Source organism: Ovis canadensis, chromosome 23, assembly GCF_042477335.2.
Source record: "Ovis canadensis isolate MfBH-ARS-UI-01 breed Bighorn chromosome 23, ARS-UI_OviCan_v2, whole genome shotgun sequence".
Classification (NCBI taxonomy): domain Eukaryota; kingdom Metazoa; phylum Chordata; class Mammalia; order Artiodactyla; family Bovidae; genus Ovis; species Ovis canadensis.
In genome coordinates this window covers 49297056-49316825 of record NC_091267.1, presented here as the reverse complement: position 1 = coordinate 49316825, position 19770 = coordinate 49297056, and the positions used below count along the sequence as shown (strand labels likewise).

At 39.8% G+C, this 19770-nt stretch overlaps 1 protein-coding gene across 6 annotated transcripts in view; it reads left to right on the top strand.

Annotated features, from left to right (window-relative positions):
• The window catches only part of YES1 (YES proto-oncogene 1, Src family tyrosine kinase), a 63512-nt gene that overhangs the window by 40937 nt on the left and 2805 nt on the right, over positions 1 to 19770 (top strand). For all 6 annotated transcript variants that reach the window (XM_069568924.1, XM_069568920.1, XM_069568919.1 and 3 more), the window contains exons 3-11: positions 3173 to 3272; positions 6189 to 6287; positions 9337 to 9440; positions 9527 to 9676; positions 10961 to 11116; positions 11284 to 11463; positions 16099 to 16175; positions 17666 to 17819; positions 19057 to 19188. In XM_069568924.1, coding sequence (XP_069425025.1) covers positions 3173 to 3272; positions 6189 to 6287; positions 9337 to 9440; positions 9527 to 9676; positions 10961 to 11116; positions 11284 to 11463; positions 16099 to 16175; positions 17666 to 17819; positions 19057 to 19188 — 1152 coding nt within the window. The remainder of the gene's footprint in view (positions 1 to 3172; positions 3273 to 6188; positions 6288 to 9336; positions 9441 to 9526; positions 9677 to 10960; positions 11117 to 11283; positions 11464 to 16098; positions 16176 to 17665; positions 17820 to 19056; positions 19189 to 19770) is intronic.

The following is a 19770-nucleotide window of genomic DNA, read 5'->3' as shown; positions in this document are numbered from 1 at the left end:
TACCATGGACAGAGGAGCCTGGCAGGCTACAGTCCATGAGATCGCAGATTCGGATATGACTGAGTGACTGGCACACACTGTTACCATTAATCACTTCACTAATTCATTTTTCAAATAATTACTGGGTGCTGACTGTGTGGCAGGCATTGGGAATATAAAGATTAAAAATGTATCCCCCTCCCTCTAGAATGCTACCAACTTCTGAGGATTATAAAGTGCTGGCCATTATTAAAGTATTATAGTAGTTATTTAATGTGTTAGGTAAAGGCAGTTTCGTGATCATAGTACAGTTCTGTTAGGTACTGCTGATTGAAAAAAAAAAATCCTGAGGCTCACAGCTTAAGTGATTTTTTTTTCCAGTCACAGATGATAAGCAGGAGGACACATATTTAATGCCCTTTTCTAAAACTTTGTTTATTACACTGCAATGTCTTCAGAGAACAGTCAGAAGTGATGGCCGACAGCCTTTCATGGAGCCAGAAATGCTCTAAAAAAAAGATAGTCAGAAACTTTAAAAAGAGAAGTAGTCCTTCTGTGAAGGGTCCCCTACCAGGTTGCTTTTCCCTTGAGTAACAAACAAAAGTGCAACTGACTTGTAAAGGTAGGGGAGGTTCTAGGATTCCTTGAACCAGTAGTTTTTTCATGTCATCAAGGACTTGAGTTTCTTTGGTCTCTCCCTTTTGCGGCCCTTGGAGTATGCTCTTTATCCTTAGACTTGGGGAAACAGCTGCCAGCATCAAACTGAGCAACTTTTGGGGAGAAAAGAAGAATCTCTTCTACAAGCTTGGTCTATAAATGTGTCCCTTACCTCTGCTCACCTCCAAGACAAAAATAGTGACCAGAGAATATCAGACACTCATCTATAGACTGTTCACTTGAGGAGTTGTGGACATCAGAGAGCCAGTTAAGAGTCCCAACTTCGGCCCTTTGACTCTAAATACTTAACAGTATAATAACATAGTAATAGATGGTTATGATGGTTATTTCTCCATCACCAGAATAAGTTTATTTTCAGTATTACATGTTCTGGAGCGATAGTAATCCAAAATGATTAAATGTTACCTAAAGCAGTGTGTTTATGTGAAATAGTCCATTCATGGATATTCATTTACTAATGAGTATCTGTGTGTTGAGTCCAGTATAGAGAGTTGTAAGCAAGAGAAGCAAGGTTTCTGCTCTAATGGAATTTACATTATAAGGAGGGTTGGATAATAATTATAAATACAACTAAACAGGATGATGTAACCAGTTCATAAATACTGTGAAGGAGCTAACCAGAAGGATTGGTGAAGGCTCTTCAAATGATCAAGGAAAAACCATCTTGAGATGAAATTGTTTGAGCTGAGGTCTGGCTGATGAAAATGACCTAAATGTGTGCAGAACTAGGAAACAAGCTTTCTGGGGAGAGAGAGCAGCAAATGCAGTTCAGGAGGTGGCCTTGGCAGTCATGAGGACTAGCACAGGCAGAGGGTGGAATGACGTGATGAGGGATTGGAGAGTCAGGATTTCTCAGGACCTCATAGATCTGCCTGCAAGGCAGGAAACTCGGGTTTGATCCCTGGGTCAGGAAGATCCCCTGGAGAAGAGAATGGCTCCCCACTCCAGTATTCTTGCCTGGAGATTCCATGGACAGAGAAGCCGGATGGCCTACAGTCCATGGGAGCCCAAGGAGTTGGACACGACTGAGTGACTCACACACCCACAGAGACCATAGTATGAAGTTTGGGTTCTATTCAAAGTCAGAAGGAAGCTATTGAAGAGATCAGTACAGGATTTGCACGATTGAATTCCCCATAACTCTGAATTCCCCACATTCCCTCTGGCTAGCTGTGTGGAGAAAGGATATAGGGAAGCAGATAGAGAGTGAGTTGGGCTACTACACTCCCAGTGAGAAATAACAGAAATAACATCCTTGGATTAGGATGGAAGCACTGAAATGGACAAGGAAGTGGATAAGGTACTTAAGGGGTAGAACTGGCAATACTGTTAATGGGATTGGCTTTGAGTACCTGATTGGCTGGTAGTATTTGCTGAAATAGTGAAGACTTCAGCAATACAGGTTAGAGGAGAAAAATCAACACCTTTATTTTGTACCTCATAAGTTGTAAATGCTTGATAGACATTGAGATATCAGATAGGTAGTTAATACATGGCTGGGCCTCAGGAGCAAAGCCAGATAAATGAGATTCTGTTCTTCCCCTTGCAGATAATAATTTTATTATTTAAATTGCTAATCTCTTAAGCATCCACATACAGTGATTTATATGACATGATTATTTTTTGAATTTATAATCCTTACCAGGCATACCATTTACTTTCTAAGAAAAACATACTGTTTTTTATCTCTGCATTAAATATAATAAATAATGTTAATTAAAAACCTAGTTATTACTGTTAATCATTAGTCTTTTTAAATTAATTTTTATTGGAGTATAGTTGATTTACAAGGTTGTGTTAGTTTCTGCTGTACAGCAAGGTGAATCAGTTATATATGCTCTTTTTACTTTCTATTCCCACATGGTTAGTAGAGTTCCTTGTGCTACACAGTAAGTATTAAGGATGGAAATGTTCACCTGTTGTTTTTAAGAAATTGAGATGATCCATGCCAGTAGTTTATAATACTTGTTAATGCTTTTTCTGCCCCCAAAAATTGATTTGAATTTGGGCTTCCCTGGTGGCTCAGCAGTAAATTTCTGCCTGCAATGCAGGAACCTTGAGTTCAGTCCCTGGGTAGGGAAGATCCCCTTGAGAAGGAAATGGCAACCCACTCCAGTATTCTTCCCTGGGAAACCCCTGGACAGAGGAGCCTGGTGGGCAGCTACAGTTTATGGGGTTGCAAGAGTCGACTTAGTGACTAAATCATCGATCACCACATCACTTCTCAAGCTAGAGATGTTGCAAGTATGAATCAAGATTGAGAAGGTTTCTCTGGCTCTATAGAATTTTAGAATTTGTACGGTACAGTAGTCTCATGGAAGACCTTAAGACATCATCTTATTAACTTGAAAACTTCAGTGGCCCAAATCTCCAACTTTTAAAAATTGATTCTGGAGACTAGGCAGAGAACTATGCTTAAGCTTTCTTTATCGTCATTGGCAGTGTTTTTACTAATAAATTTCTGTGTTGTTAATTTGTCTGTATAATTTACTTTGGTCTTTCTTTCCCCCAATAGGTGGTGTTACTATATTTGTGGCCTTATATGATTATGAAGCTAGAACTACAGAAGACCTTTCATTTAAGAAAGGTGAACGATTTCAAATAATTAACAACACGTAAGTGTTACAAGTTTTTTTTACAAGGGAGAAATACCAGTGGCAGCCTACTTTACACTGAAACCACTGACTTAGTTGATGATTCAGAGACAAGAGTGGTGGGGCGTGGGTCTCTGCCCACTGGGTTGGATGATACGTTGGTTCTTTTAGACACATGGCAGAAGACTACTGTTCAAGCCAAAAGTCACAACTTCTACCAGCTGTGTTGCTGTGGTTCTGCAATAAACAGTTTTAAGAATGAGGATTGAGGGAATATATGAAAGTAGGTACATTACTTGGGAAAAAAAAAAAACCTTTATAAAGAGATTTCTATGATCCCTTTTCTCTGAGTACCAAGTGGTTTAAAGATGTTATCTCTTTCTCAAAAAAAAAAAAAACAAGAAAAAGGCTGAGGAGCCCCTGCAGTCCCAAACTGTCTCTTGCCTATGTGACTCTCAGACTTTCTGTCATTTAGTGATCCACCTTAGTAAGTTCGATGCTTGTTATGAAAAACAGATCCCATAATTTCATTAGCGGGCACAGCAGCCACTTTGTAACTTCTCAAAATAGATATTTATGGTCTCTTTGCATCCAGGCATGTTTCCTTCCATCCTATTCCCACTTGCTACCAGTTATTGTTTGAGAACATGAAATACAATCCTGTCTTTCTTCTTTAAAGTCCTTCAGTAACTGCTCACTGCTGTGAAGATGAAACAGCAATAAGAGCAGGCATCGTTCATCAAGCTTCTTCCCCTTCCCCACTCCACTGCCCTCCCAGACTCAGTTACTTGTGGCTCTGGATATACCAGGGTTCTCCCCTTCTCTGTGCCTTTACACATGTGATTTCTTCTTTCTGAAATGTGACTTCTTGTCTCTCCATTTTTCTTCCTTTATCTAGCCAACCCTATCTATCGTTCAAAGTGTATTTTCCTGTGTCCTTTCTCAAGGAAACCTTCCTTGATTTTCTTTCTACCTTCCCTGCTTGGCCCAGTCCCCACCTCCTGCTGGATTGGGTGTCTCTCTTAAATGTTCATGTAGTAGCCTGTGCTAAGCTCAGTTACAGCTGCCACCACAGTTTGAATTGTAGTTTATCACTTGCTTATCATTCTTTTGGCTCTTCCCTGGTGGCTCAGACAGTAAAAGCTTCTGCCTACAATGCGGGAGACCTGGGTTCGATCCCTGGGTCGGGAAGATCCCCTGGAGAAGGAAATGGCAACCCACTCCAGCACTCTTGCCTGGAAAATCCCATGGACGGAGAAGCCTGATAGGCTACAGTCCATGGAGCTGCAAAGAGTCGGACACGACTGAGTGACCTCACTTCACTGTCATTCTTTTACACCAGTGGTTATCAGCCAGAGGCTGAATCACCCAGGGGCCAATTGGTAATGTCTGGAGGCGTTTTTGGTTGTTACAGCCAGGGTGCTGCAACTGTCATCTGGTAGATAGAGGCTGGGGCTGTTACTCAACATCTGACAGTGCACAGGACAGTCCCACACAACAAAGAGTTAGCCAGCCAAAGCATCAGTAATGCTGAGGTTGACAGATGCTGCCCTCCACAGAGTTACCTGAAGTTAAGGACTTTCCCCCGGTTCCTGGTACACCCTATTGTAAGGTCTGTCACTTAAAAAGATAGTCAGTGAAAGTCTGAATGAATCATTGAATGGTTATCAGGGTCAGAGTTTTCAGTCTGTGTGTCTGAATGTACTTAATATATACCAGGAAGCTACAAGGCAAGTGCTTGAGTTTGTAAACATTTGAAAATCCAAAGGATTTTCCATTTCATTTTTTGGAGAGCAGATTCACCTCAGGCATTTATAAAATTTCAGTGTAGACAGTGTTTTCAGTACTTTTCCTCTGGTGAAGCCAAACATGCATTTAATCTTTAGCAGCAGAATTCATGTATCTTCCTCATTGATAATATTGATAATATGCACTCCTTTCCATTAATTCAGGGAAAGTTCAAGGCTTACATGTTAAAAATTACATGTACATCTCATGTTCTGAATTAATTTTAGTCTTATTTGGATATTCATGGACAACATTCTTATAAATGTGTACTGTTCCAGGAATTAAATTTTTTACTATCGCTCATTGCTAAATAGTTTGGCTACAAGAGTTCTAGGGCATCTGAACTCCCCCCCCCCCGCCAATATGACTAAAAAGGAACACTACTGTTTTGCACTGTTAAAAAGAAGATCATTCAGCAATTTAAAAAAAACCTCATAAATGCTGAAAAAATTATGCTTAGTAAACGAAGCCAGTCAAAAAGACCACATATTGTATGGTTCCATTTACGTGAAATGCCCCCACAATGGGCATGTCCATAGAAACAGAAAGCTCATTAGTGGTTAGAAACGATGGGGAAGGGTCCGGATGGGGTGTGGCTCTTAATGCATACACAGTTTCTTTTGGTGGGCAGTGAAAATGTTCTGAAATTGATAGTGGTGATGGTTGCAAAACTCAAAAAATCTTAGGGGAATCTTATGGTATACAAATTATATCTCAGTAAAGCTTTTAAAGGAGAAAACACTTACTCGAAACTGAGTAATCTGAAAGATATACTTCCCAAATTGTTTTATTCAGTATAGTTTATTGTCTTAGGTTGAAAGAGTTATGTAAAAAAGAGATCTTGTAAGTAAAATTAAAGTGGGTTTTGGTTTTTTTAGGGCAAGGGGTTTTGTTTTTCAGGGTTTTTGTTTTGTTTTTTGATTCAGAGCAGAAATATGCATTTGTGATTTTGCTAGCCTTATTTCCTTAATTCATGTAACCTATTTTTTAAATACTATTTTCTTTGAGTTTAATTCTTGATCAAACGAATGCATAAATTAAAACTGGAAGTAACCTCTCTTGTCCATTTCAGATACAAGATGGCACTGCGGCAGACTGTGTCCTGGGATGCGGTCTGCCTTGTGGTGACTGTTGTTCTGTGTGTTGCAGGGAAGGAGACTGGTGGGAGGCGAGATCAATCGCTACAGGAAAGAATGGCTACATCCCAAGCAATTACGTAGCCCCGGCGGATTCCATTCAGGCTGAAGAGTACGGCTCCACTTCATATTTTATTAATTATGTTGATTTTTTAAATGTCTTAATGCACATTTTGCTTAGCCACAATTTTACACACACACAATTACATGCCAGTCTTATTACAGCTAATGTATCGTATTAATAGGAGATGATGCTTGAGAATTAATAATTAATGTCATAGTGTTTGCTTACAGCAGGAACATAAATGAAGTTGCATTTATAATACTGCATTATGCCTAGTCCCTATTCTTTTTTTTTTTTTTCACTTTAAAAACATCGCATTAGCCCCTTTTAATATTCCACAGACTCTTTCACTTCAGAAACTTATCCTCAGCTGGTGTTACTGTGTTCACTCCTGGACTTAGGTGCTTCCTCCACGGCGGTGTGGGAGAGTCTTTGTCTCTTAGGAGGTGCACGCTGGGGTGTTCAGGGGCAGTGGTTCAGCATGTTTGTGACTGTCATTCAGTTCATAAGAAAACACACACAGCCACACACACACACACGTACACAGGGAAAGAGAGAATATGACAAAGCAGTGTTAACAGGAAACCTGGGTGGAGGGTAAATGGGAGTTCTACGTACCATTCTTACAACTTTTAAAACGTTAAAGTTCACCTTCAGTGACATTACAAGCATATTTGGAAATACTGTGGATTTGGTTCTAGACAACCACAATAAAGTAAATATTACAGTAAAGTGAGTTGGTTTCCCACTGCATATAAAAGTTATAGTTACACTATACTGTAGTCTATTAAGTGTGCAATAGCTTGTGTTTAGAGAAAACAGTACATACCTTCTTTAAAAATACTTTATTGCTGAAATATGCTCACCATCATTTAAGCTTTCAGCAAACCATAGTAGCTTTGCTTATGGAGGGTCCTGCCTCCATGTTGATGGCTGCTGATGGGTCTGGGTGATAGTTGCTGAAGGTTGGGGTGGCTGTGGCAGTTTCTTAAAAGAACAATGAAATTTTCTGCATTGATCAACTGTTCTTTCACTCAGAGAAAGGAACACTTCGAGACCATTGAAAGCCTGATTTCAGTATTGCGTGTCTCAGAGAGTTGGGGGCATGCAGAGAGGAGATAGAGAATTAATAGAGCAGTCAGATCACCCACAACATTTGTCAATTAAATTCACTGTCTTAAGTGGAAAAAAATGTTTGGAATATTGCAAGTCAGCAAAATGTGTGACACAGTGACACAAAGTTAGCAGATGCTTTTGGAAAAATTACTTTGATAGAGTTGCTCAAAGCAGGGTTGCTACAGACTTTCAGTTTTTAAAAAGACAGTGTCTGCAAAACGCAGTTAAGATGAGACATGCCTGTACCTTTATGTCAAAGCAGGTTTGCCTGGGATCCATAAGTAATACTTGGTATCACAGCAGTTAACACAGCCCCCTGCACATAGTAGGTTCTCAGTCAATGTCTGCTTATATTTGTGATGTGTAGTGTGTCCGTAACTCTCTGTTATGCTTTGGCACTTGTTACTTTCAATTTTTTCCTTTTGTCTTCTCCACTACTCTTTGGCTCCTCCACAGCAAAAATTGCATTTTTATTCACAAAATCAAACCCACACTAGGATTTCTAATAATTTGGGTATGATTCACTTGCATCTTACTGAGTACAAGCTGGAATCAAGATTGCCAGGAGAAATATCAATAACCTCAGATATGCAGATGACACCACCCTTCTGGCAGAAAGTGAAGAAGAACTAAAGAGCCTCTTGATGAAAGTGAAAGAAGAGAGTGAAAAGGTTGGCTTAAAACTCAACATTCAAAAAACTAAGATCATGGCATCCGCTCCCATCACTTCATGGCAAATAGATGGGGAAACAATGGAAACCTTGACAGACTTTATTTTCTTGGGAGCGGAATCACTGCAGATGGTGACTACAGCCATGAAATTAAAAGACACTTTCTACTTTTAAGAAAAGCTATGACCAACCTAGACAGCATATTAAAAAGCAGAGACATTACTTTACCAACAAAGGTTCATTTAGTCAAAGCTACAGTTTTTTCAGTGGTCATGTACGGATATGAGAATAGGAGCATAAAGAAGGCTGAGTGCCAAAGGATTGACGCTTTTGAACTGTGGTGTCGGAAAAGACTCTTGAGAGTCCCTTGGACAGCAAGATCAAACCAGTCAATCCTAGAGTATATCAATCCTGGATATTCATTGGAAGGACTGATGCTGAAGCTCCAATACTTTGGCCACCTGCTGTGAAGAGCCGACTCATTAGAAAAGGCCCTGATACTGGGAAAGATTGAATTCAGGAGGAGAAGGAGACGACAGAGGATGAGGTGGCTGGATGGCATCACAGACTGAATGGACATGAATTTGAGCAAGCTCTGGGAGGTAGTGAAGGACAGGGAAGCCTGGCGTGCTGCAGTCCATGGGGTTGCAAAGAGTTAGACACGACTGAGCGATTGAACAACAAAACTGAATACAAATGATCACTGTTGCCAGAGAACCACTTTTACTCTTTCTATATGTGTGTTAATTGTTCAATCGTGTCTGACTTTTTGCAACACCTAGCCTGCCAGTCTTTTCTGTTCATGGGATTCTGTAGGAAAGAATACTGGAGTGGGTTGCCATTCCCTTCACGGGGTTTTCCCAACCCAGGAATCGAATCTGGGGGATCATATTGAATCTCCAGGGATCATATCTGGGTCTCCTGCATTGGCAGTCAGAGTCTGTACCATCTGAGACACCAGGGAAGCCCTTTCACTCCCCATTGTAGTGTTAATATTTCCATCTGTCATTGTCTGAAAGGCAGCCTGTCACTCTTGCCTTTCCTTCTGTGTTTACTGTTCTTCTGACTACCACATGGAGTTCAAGAAACCTGTTGAGCAGTTAGTACATGGAAAAGCTATGACAATATATTCTGACAGTAATACTTGTAATATTCTTATTAAAGGTGTTCCATTTTGTTCTGCTATATTTCAAAGCTGGGTTTTATTCTTTGTTGCCCTCCCTACCCCATTCCATTCTTACTAATATCTGTGTTTCATTTTTCTGATGCTTACACTCTTCTAACTCAGAACTACTCTTTCTTTCCCCCAGATGGTATTTTGGCAAAATGGGGAGAAAAGATGCTGAAAGATTACTTCTGAATCCTGGGAATCAGCGAGGTATTTTCTTAGTAAGAGAGAGTGAAACTACTAAAGGTATGAATATTGTTAATACAAGTATCAAATTTTCCTCAGGCAGTATTTTAAGGAAGATACAGTAAGAGTGTCCATTTCCCCTCTAGGTGCTTATTCCCTCTCTATTCGGGACTGGGATGAGGTGAGGGGTGACAATGTGAAGCACTACAAAATTAGGAAACTTGACAACGGTGGATACTACATCACAACCAGAGCACAGTTTGATACTCTGCAGAAACTGGTAAAACACTACACAGGTACGTGCATACTTCACAGGTGAAAGTTGCTTCCTTGTGTTTAATTTTATGAGGACAGATCCATGTCTTCATGCCTCTTACGGTTTAGTGTGCTACTTCTCACGCAGAATGTGCCCAGTGTATTTTAGTTTTAAAATGAAGAGCAGAAATACTTACCACCTGAGTTGGGCTCCTGTATGACGTGCCAAATAGATGTGACAATAAACGGAAAAGCAGGATTTTATTTTGGGATATTTACTAAGTAGGCAAAACTAAACACATTAGTATAAAGCTGTTACCATGTGTCCTGTTGGGTTGCCTTCCTCAGCATAGGCGGGACCACATAAGACTTGGTGAAGTGTGATTCTAATGAAATGTGATCTGAAGGTGCATTTTGTTTTCATAGAACATTAAGCTGTAGCAAGTATAGACATTTATCATTCCTTCACCGATCTTTGAACAGTAGTCAGTATTAGAGTCTTCTGTCTCAAAATGTTTAATCTCCAAATTGATACATAAATGCATCTGCAAGTCTTTAAATGATTAATACTAGGGGAGGGGAAGTTTCCATGACAGTTTCTTCTTCAGTGACAGCTACCTGCAGATTGAGTCTATCAAGTCAATCATCGGTCTTGACATTGACTCAGCACGTTACCAGCAGTAGCATCAGTTGTAATTGCACTTGTTAGAATGTGGATGTGTGCGGTTACTTGTTGAGTGGAACGCAATGTGTGTAAACAGGATTCACAAGTCAGTCAAACCACTGTCAATTTGGACTTTCCTTTTTTTATGTCTCCCTTTATTTGAAAGTCAGTCCTTTAAAGAAGTTTTTGCTTGATTTTATTGTGCTTCTTAACACTTGTGGATTCTAGAAATAGCTGTTAATGGTAGCATTCTCTTTGGGGAAGAAATAAAGTACAGTGATCAAAAGCGGAACTTCGGAGGCAGTCTGATATAGGGTTTAAAACCCATCTCCATCACATGTTTACTGGGTGGCCTTGAGAAAGTTGCTTAAGTTTTCTAAGATTCCTTTATTTATATGAATTTGTGAAGTGCTGAATTGGCATGATAGCTGGGACATAAGTATTCAATAATAATAACTTTAAAATGTATTTAATAAAATGTTTCCCTTGTATGTTTTCTTTTATGCAATTTCATTTTTGTGTTTGTGCTTTTGTAGTAAAACTGATAGAACATCATGTTTTTATTTCCTATGATATAAACTTTTAAAAACACTGGTACAAGTATATATACCTCAGTTTTTGTAAATTATTCATTTACAGTATAGTTTATTCATTTATCTAGAACATGCCGATGGTTTATGCCATAAGTTAACAACTGTGTGTCCAACTGTGAAACCCCAGACTCAAGGTCTAGCAAAAGATGCTTGGGAAATCCCACGAGAATCTTTGCGACTAGAGGTTAAACTAGGACAAGGATGTTTTGGTGAAGTATGGATGGGTAAGGAGCCTGAACTTTTGTTTTCTTTCATTGTTTGGCCATAGATTAAAAGGCCATCACTTATGATATGTTGAAATATGTGAGCTTACTGCTGCTCATTGAAGTTTGTTGTAAATCTCTTAAAATATATATAGGTTAAAATAGTGAAATGTGGGTTGTTTCTCTAGGAACGTGGAATGGAACCACAAAAGTAGCAATCAAAACACTGAAGCCAGGTACAATGATGCCAGAAGCTTTTCTTCAAGAGGCTCAAATAATGAAAAAACTAAGACATGATAAACTTGTTCCACTATATGCTGTTGTTTCTGAAGAGCCGATTTACATTGTCACTGAATTTATGTCAAAAGGTATGTGTACATCAGTATCTCTGGGATATTCGTGTTAATAACTTTTGTCATTTCTCTCTTTATGCATACAGATTTTTATTGTGTTTTCTAATTGGAGATTTTTATGTAGACATATGAAAAGAGAAAATCTGATATGTTAACAGAATACTTAGTAATTAGTCCCAGTTATTCTGAAGGATAGTACAGAGTTGAAAAGGAAAATAAGGCACTGAATTTATTTTGAAAGTAAAGTCCTTGATTCCGTTTGACCAGAGGCAGTAGAATAGGAAAAAAAGTATTTGCACTAGTTGATTTAAAACAGTGCAATCAGAACAGTATTTGTGTCTTCAGTGCTAAATGAAAAAATCAGGTAAAGTTAAGGAAATTAGTTTTATCGAGTTTTAGTGTGCTCTGAGGACTCCTAGAAACTTCTTTTTTACACTACTGCCAACTGAAGGGTGTCTTTCTCCAAACTCCACACCCCATGGTGTGGGATCTTCAGTAACAGGATTAGGGCAGGGAAAGGAGAAAGCTTGTCACTCTTCCCTCTTTCTCCTTTGCTGATGATGCATTGGAAGAGGGACCAGTAAGTCACCAAGTATGCTTGCTGACAGGCGTGCTTTTTACCCTCTTGAATTTTATCTCCTCTTTTCAGTATTAATGAGTCACTAATCCATAGTGAAAGCCTCTGATGGCGTCATCGCGCTCCAGATGTCCATCTTGGTCAGTGAGGCACCTCCACCTAGTGGTGACAGCACCAACTACAAGCGGCACATTGACGGGGAAATATTTCCCACAAAAGAAACAGACGCTAGAGGTTAAGAACTGACATTCTTAGGAGAGTTCCAAAGAACAGCAGGAGAGAGAAGAAAGCCTTCCTCAGTGATCACTGCAAAGAAATAGAGGAAAACAATAGAATGGGAAAGACTATAGAGATCTCTTCGAGAAAATTAGAGATACCAAGGGAACATTTCATGCAAAGATGGGCACAATAAAGGACAGAAATGGTATGGACATAACAGAAGCAGAAGATATTAAGAAGAGGTGGCAAGAATACACAGAAGAACTATACAAAAAAGATCTTCATGACCCAGATAACCACAGTGGTGTAATCACTCACCTAGAGCCAGACATCCTGGAATGCAAAGTCAAGTGGACTTTAGGAAGCATCACTACGAACAAAGCTAGTGGAGGTGATGGAATTCCAGTTGAGCTATTTCAAATCCTAAAAGATGATGCTGTAAAAGTGCTGCACTCAATATGCCAGCAAATTTGGAAAATTCAGCAATGGCCTCAGGACTGGAAAAGGTCAGTTTTCATTCCAGTCCCAAAGAAAGGCAATGCCAAAGAATGTTCAGACTACCATACAATTGTACTCATCTCACATGCTAGCAAAGTAATGCTCAAAATTCTCCAAGCGAGGCTTCAACAGTATGTGAACTGTGAATTTCCAGATGTTCAAGCTAGTTTTAGAAAAGGCACAGGAACCAGAGATCAAATTGCCAACATCTGTTGGATGATCAAAAAAAATGAGAGTTCCAGAAAAACATCTATTTCTGCTTTATTGACTATGCCAAAGCCTTTGACCATGTGGATCATAACAAACTGTGGGAAATTCTTCAAGAAATGGGGATACCAGACCACCTGACCTGCCTTCTGAGAAATCTGTATGCAGGTCAAGAAGCAGCAGTTAGAACTGGACATGGAACAACAGACTGGTTCCAAATCGGGAAAGGAGTACGTCAAGGCTGTATATTGTCACCCTGCTTATTTAACTTATATGCAGAGTACATCATGTGAAATGCCAGGCTGGATGAAGCACAAGCTGGAATCAAGATTGCTGGAAGAAATATCAATAACCTCAGATATGCAGATGAAATCACCCTTATGGCAGAAAGTGAAGAAGAACTAAAGAGCCTCTTGATGAAAGTGAAAGAGGAGAGTGAAAAAGTCAGCTTAAAGCTCAGCATTCAGAAAACTAAGATCATGGCATCCGGTCCTATCACTTCATGGCAAATAGATGGGGAAACAATGGAAACAGTGAGAAGACTTTATTTTCTTGGGCTCCAAAATCATTGCAGATGATGACTGCAGCCATGAAATTAAAAGACGCTTGCTCCTTGGAAGAAAAATTATGACCAACCTAGATAGCATATTAAAAAGCAGAGACATTATTTTGCCAACAAAGGTCCATCTAGTCAAAGCTTTGGTTTTTCCAGTAGTCATGTACAGATGTGAGAGTTGGACTATAAAGAAAGCTGAACACTGAAAAACTGATGCTTTTGAACTATGGTGTTGGAGAAGACTATTGAGAGTCCCTTGGACAGCAAGGAGATCCAATCAGTCCATCCTAAAGGAAATCAGTCCTGAATATTCATTGGAATGACTGATGCTGAAGCTGAAACTCCAGTACTTTGGCCCCCTGATGTGAAGAACTGGCTCATTTCAAAAGACCCTGATGCTGGGAAAGATTGAAAAGGCAAAAGGAGAAGGGGGTGACAGCGAATGAGATGGTTGGAAGGCATCACTGACTCGATGGACATAAGTTTGAATAAACGCTGGGAGTTGGTGATGGACAGGGAAGCCTGGCATGCTGCAGTCCATGGGGTTGCAAAGAGTGAGACATGACTGAGCAACAGAACTAATTGGTGGCTAAAACATTACCTAAAGCTCCCAAAGCACATGACTTTTTTTTTTTTTTGCATTTTTAAGTGTTTTATTTTTTAATTGAAGGATAATTGCTTTACAGAATTTTGTTTTTTCTGTTAAACCTCAACATGAATCAGAGCACATGGCATTTTTAACAAGGAATCTGTGCCCAGAAAAACTGCCAGGTATCCTACATCAGAGTATATTAGGGTGAACTAAAAGTGAGGAAAGGGACCAGGAGGAAGTTTAAATCAGGATATCGAGTATGAGAGTGTTGTGGAGATAAAGCTAATGGGCCATTTAGCTTGTGTATTGATTTCAAGAAGTATTCAATTGGGGAATGTGGTAGAGGTCTGTGTTGTCAGATTGCCAGATTAGGATTATGTCTAGATGGGATATTTAGAATGCAGGATCACAAATGCCCCCTCCATTTTTAAACTCGGTGGTTCCCCATTTTGTTTTTCACGCACTTAGAATTGGGCCCTCTGTAACCCAACTGAACTCATTACTACTTGTGTTCTCTTGATCATCAGGATACTCGGAAACTGGAACTGAAGTCGCTCAGTCGTATCTGACTCTTTGCGACCCCATGGACTGTAGCCTACCAGGCTCCTCCAACCATGGGATTTCCCAGACAAGAGTACTGGAGTGGGTTGCCATTTCCTTCTCCAGGGGATCTTCCGAATCCAGGGATTGAACCCGGGTCTCCTGCATTGCAGGCAGACGCTTTACCATCTGAGCCACCAGGGAAGCAGGATACTCTAGAAATTATTAATAACTGAAATGTATTGAATGCTTCTGATATGTAGACAGCCTGCTAGTATTATAAGGCATCAAAGAAATAAAGCCATCTGATTAACTTACATTGAATTTGGAAAGAAGACCTAACCTAATGAGTTAATTTTCAGTATAAAACTAACTAACAGCTTGCTATGAACAAATAAGTTCAAGTGAAAGCATAATGAATTTCTAGGTGTTTGACACATTCATAGAAATTAAGGAAGAGGTTACCTAGGTTGGAATAAAAATGAGAAAAATCAGTAGAAAAGACAAGTCTTGTACCATCCTTTTAAGATGATGAGGGATGTGGATGGGTAACAAATGGGTTACTGGTATTTCTGCAGAGCTATAAGGAAATGGGGAGCGAAATCATGGGCAGTGGAAAGTGCAGAAGGTAGCTGGTTGGAAATAAGGCTAGAGACGTGTATGGGGCAGACTGAAGGACTGCTCTGAATTGGTCTCACAGTTAACTTATCAAGTACCTGCTCTCTGCCATGAATGAGCTTAGAGAGTCCAGAAAACTTCTCTGAAATTTTCCATCAGTTTTTCATACTCAAGTGTGTTTTTCTAGACAAAGAGTCAGTAGTTTTCATCAGATTCTCAAAATAACCCATGACCAAAAAAAAGTTAAAGGCCCACTGGCACATCTAGAATGCTCCAATGAATGGATATAAGGAACACTTAAGGGAGGGAGGATTTGTTGTAATTGGTTAAAGAGCAAAGAAAAGCAGTTGTCTAAATGACGCATTCCAATCCCCGACTCTTGCTGTTTCTGGGCTCTGCTCTCTGGGCAGCTTTTGTACTGTTTTAGCAATTGTCATTACCCCAAATGATGTTCTGCTTAGGGGATTGACTGTGGCACTTTATCTAGATTCTGAGCCCAGAAACAAAGAGCTGTAGCTTTTGCTTCTTTCTGTATTTCCACATTGTCGTGCAGAGTATTTATGTAACATCAGTCCGTCCTGCAGGCTAAAAAGAAGTGTCACTTCCTCTATTTAAGGACAGTTCTTAAACTATGTTCTTCATCCTTTCATTTAAACAGAAAACCCTCCTGTGGTCCCAGCATCCGCTTTTCGCCAACTTCTTTCTGGCTCTTGCTTTCCTTCACAGTCAAGATTTTTTTTTTTTTTAAAGAACAGACAGTATTACATCTTTAAATCCTAATTAGTTCATTTTACTCTTGTTAAATGTGTTTATTGTTCATGAATGTCCTGCTGTCTGTTACAGGGAGCTTATTAGATTTCCTGAAGGAGGGAGATGGAAAGTATCTGAAGCTCCCACAGCTGGTTGACATGGCTGCTCAGGTACTTGTGTGTTCATCCGTGTATCCATTTGAACTGCGAGTGCACATTAAAAATGTAAACTAATCTTTGTGTGTGTGTGCACACACATGTGCTAAGTCTCTTCAGTCTTATCCAACTCTTTGTGACCCTGTGGACCACAGCCCATCAGGCTCCTCAGAATACTATTGTTTATAAGGTGAAATCATGGAGTTTTAGAGCTGGGAGGAACATAACGGATAATCCAGTCGAATCTCTGTATATTACAGATACTGTAGTATCTGAGGAGCCAGGTGTCTAAGATTTGTACAGCTTATAAGTATTAGAGTCAGTGATCCCAGTACTATGCTGCCCTGTATCATGTGGCCTTTCAGAAACATATGCATCCACAAATACAAAATCTGTATGTATTTATACTTCAGCAGATACATGTTAAGACAGTGAATGATTGCTGTTCCAAAGAAAATATTAGAAATCTGAAGTATATGCTGCAGAAGACCTGAACAAAGCTGGGAGTGGGGTGTGGTAGATCAGCAGATACTAAGCAACACAGAGTCACACTGATCCTACCAGGATAGAAGGTGGAAAGGTAATATACCTGAGTGAAAGGGTTAGTCTCTCAGTCATGTCCAACTCTTTGGGACCCCATGGAATATAGCCCTCCAGGCTCCTCTGTCCATGGAATTTTCCAGGCAAGACACTAGAGTGGGTAGCCATTCCCTTCTCCAAGGGATCTTTCCAACCCAGGGATCAAACTCAGGTCTTCTACATTGCAGGCAGATTCATTACCTTCTGAGCCACCAGGGAAGGCCCAGTATACCTTAAGTAATTAATCATATTGGTCTTTAAATAAAGAAAAATAAAGTATATGCTGAATTTCTTTTTTAATATAGTCCCAAACAAGAATTTAGATGGCGGGTGTACAGTTTAAGATGCGGTAGTTTTACTCTTCTGAGTTTTTGTTTTTAAATATAATTGAGAACTATTAAGAGTATTATTCAGATGTGTGGTAGGTATTCAAGGGGCCTGTTATTGGCTTTGGTTGACACACTGAATCTAAGGCTCCTCTCACAATGAGTGTCCAGATGTCCACAGGATCTGGCAATTCAGAGAAACTTTATACCAAGAAAACCGTGCCTGTGCGACCTTAGCATATGTCAAGCCTCGTCCATACGCCTGAGCTCCAGGCTCTGAGCCCCTTTATGGTGGAGGCGGGCAGACTGTTCATCTGTGAAGGGCCAGCTGAATGCTTCAGGCTTTGTGGGCCACATGCCATCTCTTTTCTCCCCTTCCCCCACTTCTCCCCTCTCCTTCTCTCGACCCCTCACTTCCTCCTCATCCTTCTCTCCCTGCTCCATTAAAAGGTTTTCTGTTTTTCCTATCATCTACTAGACTGCCGCATTACCATCATCTCTTTTCCAGAGGCGTGTCTTCAGTGATCTGGTTTAACATTAACCAGAATTGCCCTCTCCATCCTTTCCTTCATACCATATATGTTTGTTTTTCTTCCCAAGATTGCTGATGGTATGGCCTATATTGAAAGAATGAACTATATTCATCGAGATCTTCGGGCTGCTAATATTCTTGTAGGAGAAAACCTTGTGTGCAAAATAGCAGATTTTGGCTTAGCAAGGTTAATTGAAGACAATGAATATACAGCAAGACAAGGTAAAATGACTGTTTAATAAATGCTAGTAACCTCATTTTCAGTGAATGGGTTTTCTTGCCGTTCTTTTGAACATACAGGGTTGTATAGAATTAAGCAAACAGCTCTAGGCCTGCTCAAAAGAGTCATAGAAACATTGATTTTTGATCATAAAATTATACATAGTGCATAATACTATGGCTTTCTGATGGCTCTTTCCCCCAGAGAAGAACCTGACTGTGGGTGGTGTTTGCATTATGAATATTCTCCTCTTCACACTTCCCTTGCCATGCCAACAAATAAGAAACATTTTAAAATAACGTTTCTAACAAACCTCAGAACCATCCAGGTTTTACTACATTAAGCACTAGAAGCTCAGTGCTTTCTTTTCCATCTCCATACCTGTGTGCTGTCCCCTCCAGCAAGAATATCTTCCTGTTCTTCTTCAGTCTTCACTTACGAAAATTCTAACCACTCTTTAAGGCTAAACTTCGCTACCACTGTTTAAATGAAACCTTTTATGATTGTGCTAATGAAAATTGATCTTCTGTTTGTCAGAACATCTAAAGAACTATATTTTACAACATTATATGTCTACATAAGTAACTTTAAGTATTTAAGACACCTATAATCTTGTTTTCACTGTAAGTATATAAACATCACAGAGGCTGTGTTTTTGTGTCTCTGCTAACAATTAGCATAATATGCATAAAAAGTGCTAAGACAGGCTTTTCAAAATGATAGTACAGTAAAATTTTCTAGAGAGAGATCATAATATAGAAAGGAGATTATGGTCGAAAAGCAGTAGACATTAGAACCAACAGAATATGCTCTTGGCAGCCAGCAGTTGTAACTACTAGGAGCTCAGTTCAGTTCAGTTGCTCAGTCGTGTCTGACTCTTTGCGACCCCATGGACTGCAGCACGCAGGCAGCTGGACTGACTTAAAAAGTTATAGATCCTGTAATCCATGTTTTTGGTTGCTTCTTACTAGCGTTTTTACCTCTGTTCCTTCTTGAATGGTTGGTTGTCTGTCCCCACCAGCCATGCTCTTTCTTATGTCATTGAATATCTTATCGGGAAGAAATGTGTTTTCTACTAACGGGAATTTTAAATAGTATTAAAGAAGATCTTGTACTTTTGAAGAATTTGACACTGATGACAGGTGCAATAGGGATACTGACAAAAAATGAGCCCTGCTTTTGCCATATGTGCACAGAATAAAACCAGTTACTGAAGCAAGCTTGTCAATACTGTTTTAGGTGCAAAATTTCCAATCAAGTGGACAGCTCCTGAGGCTGCATTGTATGGTCGATTTACAATCAAGTCTGATGTGTGGTCATTTGGAATTCTACAGACAGAATTGGTAACAAAGGGCAGAGTGCCATATCCAGGTGAGCTTGCATTTCATGTAACTGGAGTTTATGGGGGAGAGGCCTTTTTTTCCTCTTTGTTTATCTGTCTGTCTTCTTTCTTCCCTCCCTCCCTCCCTCTCTCTTTTTGGCATTTGGCGAGCAGTCTGTGAGAGCCGCAGTCCTTGAGATGGGGCTCTGTGTGCATAGCTTTCTCCCTTTTCTAAAAGGGTCTTTTTGCTCTACTGTTTTCTCAGATGATGAGCATAAATATATCTCAGTCATCTCCTTCCCTTCCTTCCACAAGTAACTGAGGGTATGCTTAGCCTGTGATAACACAGGGTGAACTGCTGATGAAATAGTTGGGGATTACGTAGGAATACAAGAAAGGACCTGTGTAATAAATTTGAGCAAAGTCAAACAGGTGACATTAGATAAGGAAATTGTTTCAAGGAAGTGACTTGATATAAAGTAACATAATCAGTATATTTGGCAAAACCAGAACTAGAACTCATTCTTCTGAATTCCTTTCAGACACTGTCTTGCCTCTGTTCCTCATTAGCCCAAGTTTGGGGTTGGCTTTGAAATGCATGAGTACTAAAAACCAGATTTTTGGTGGAATGA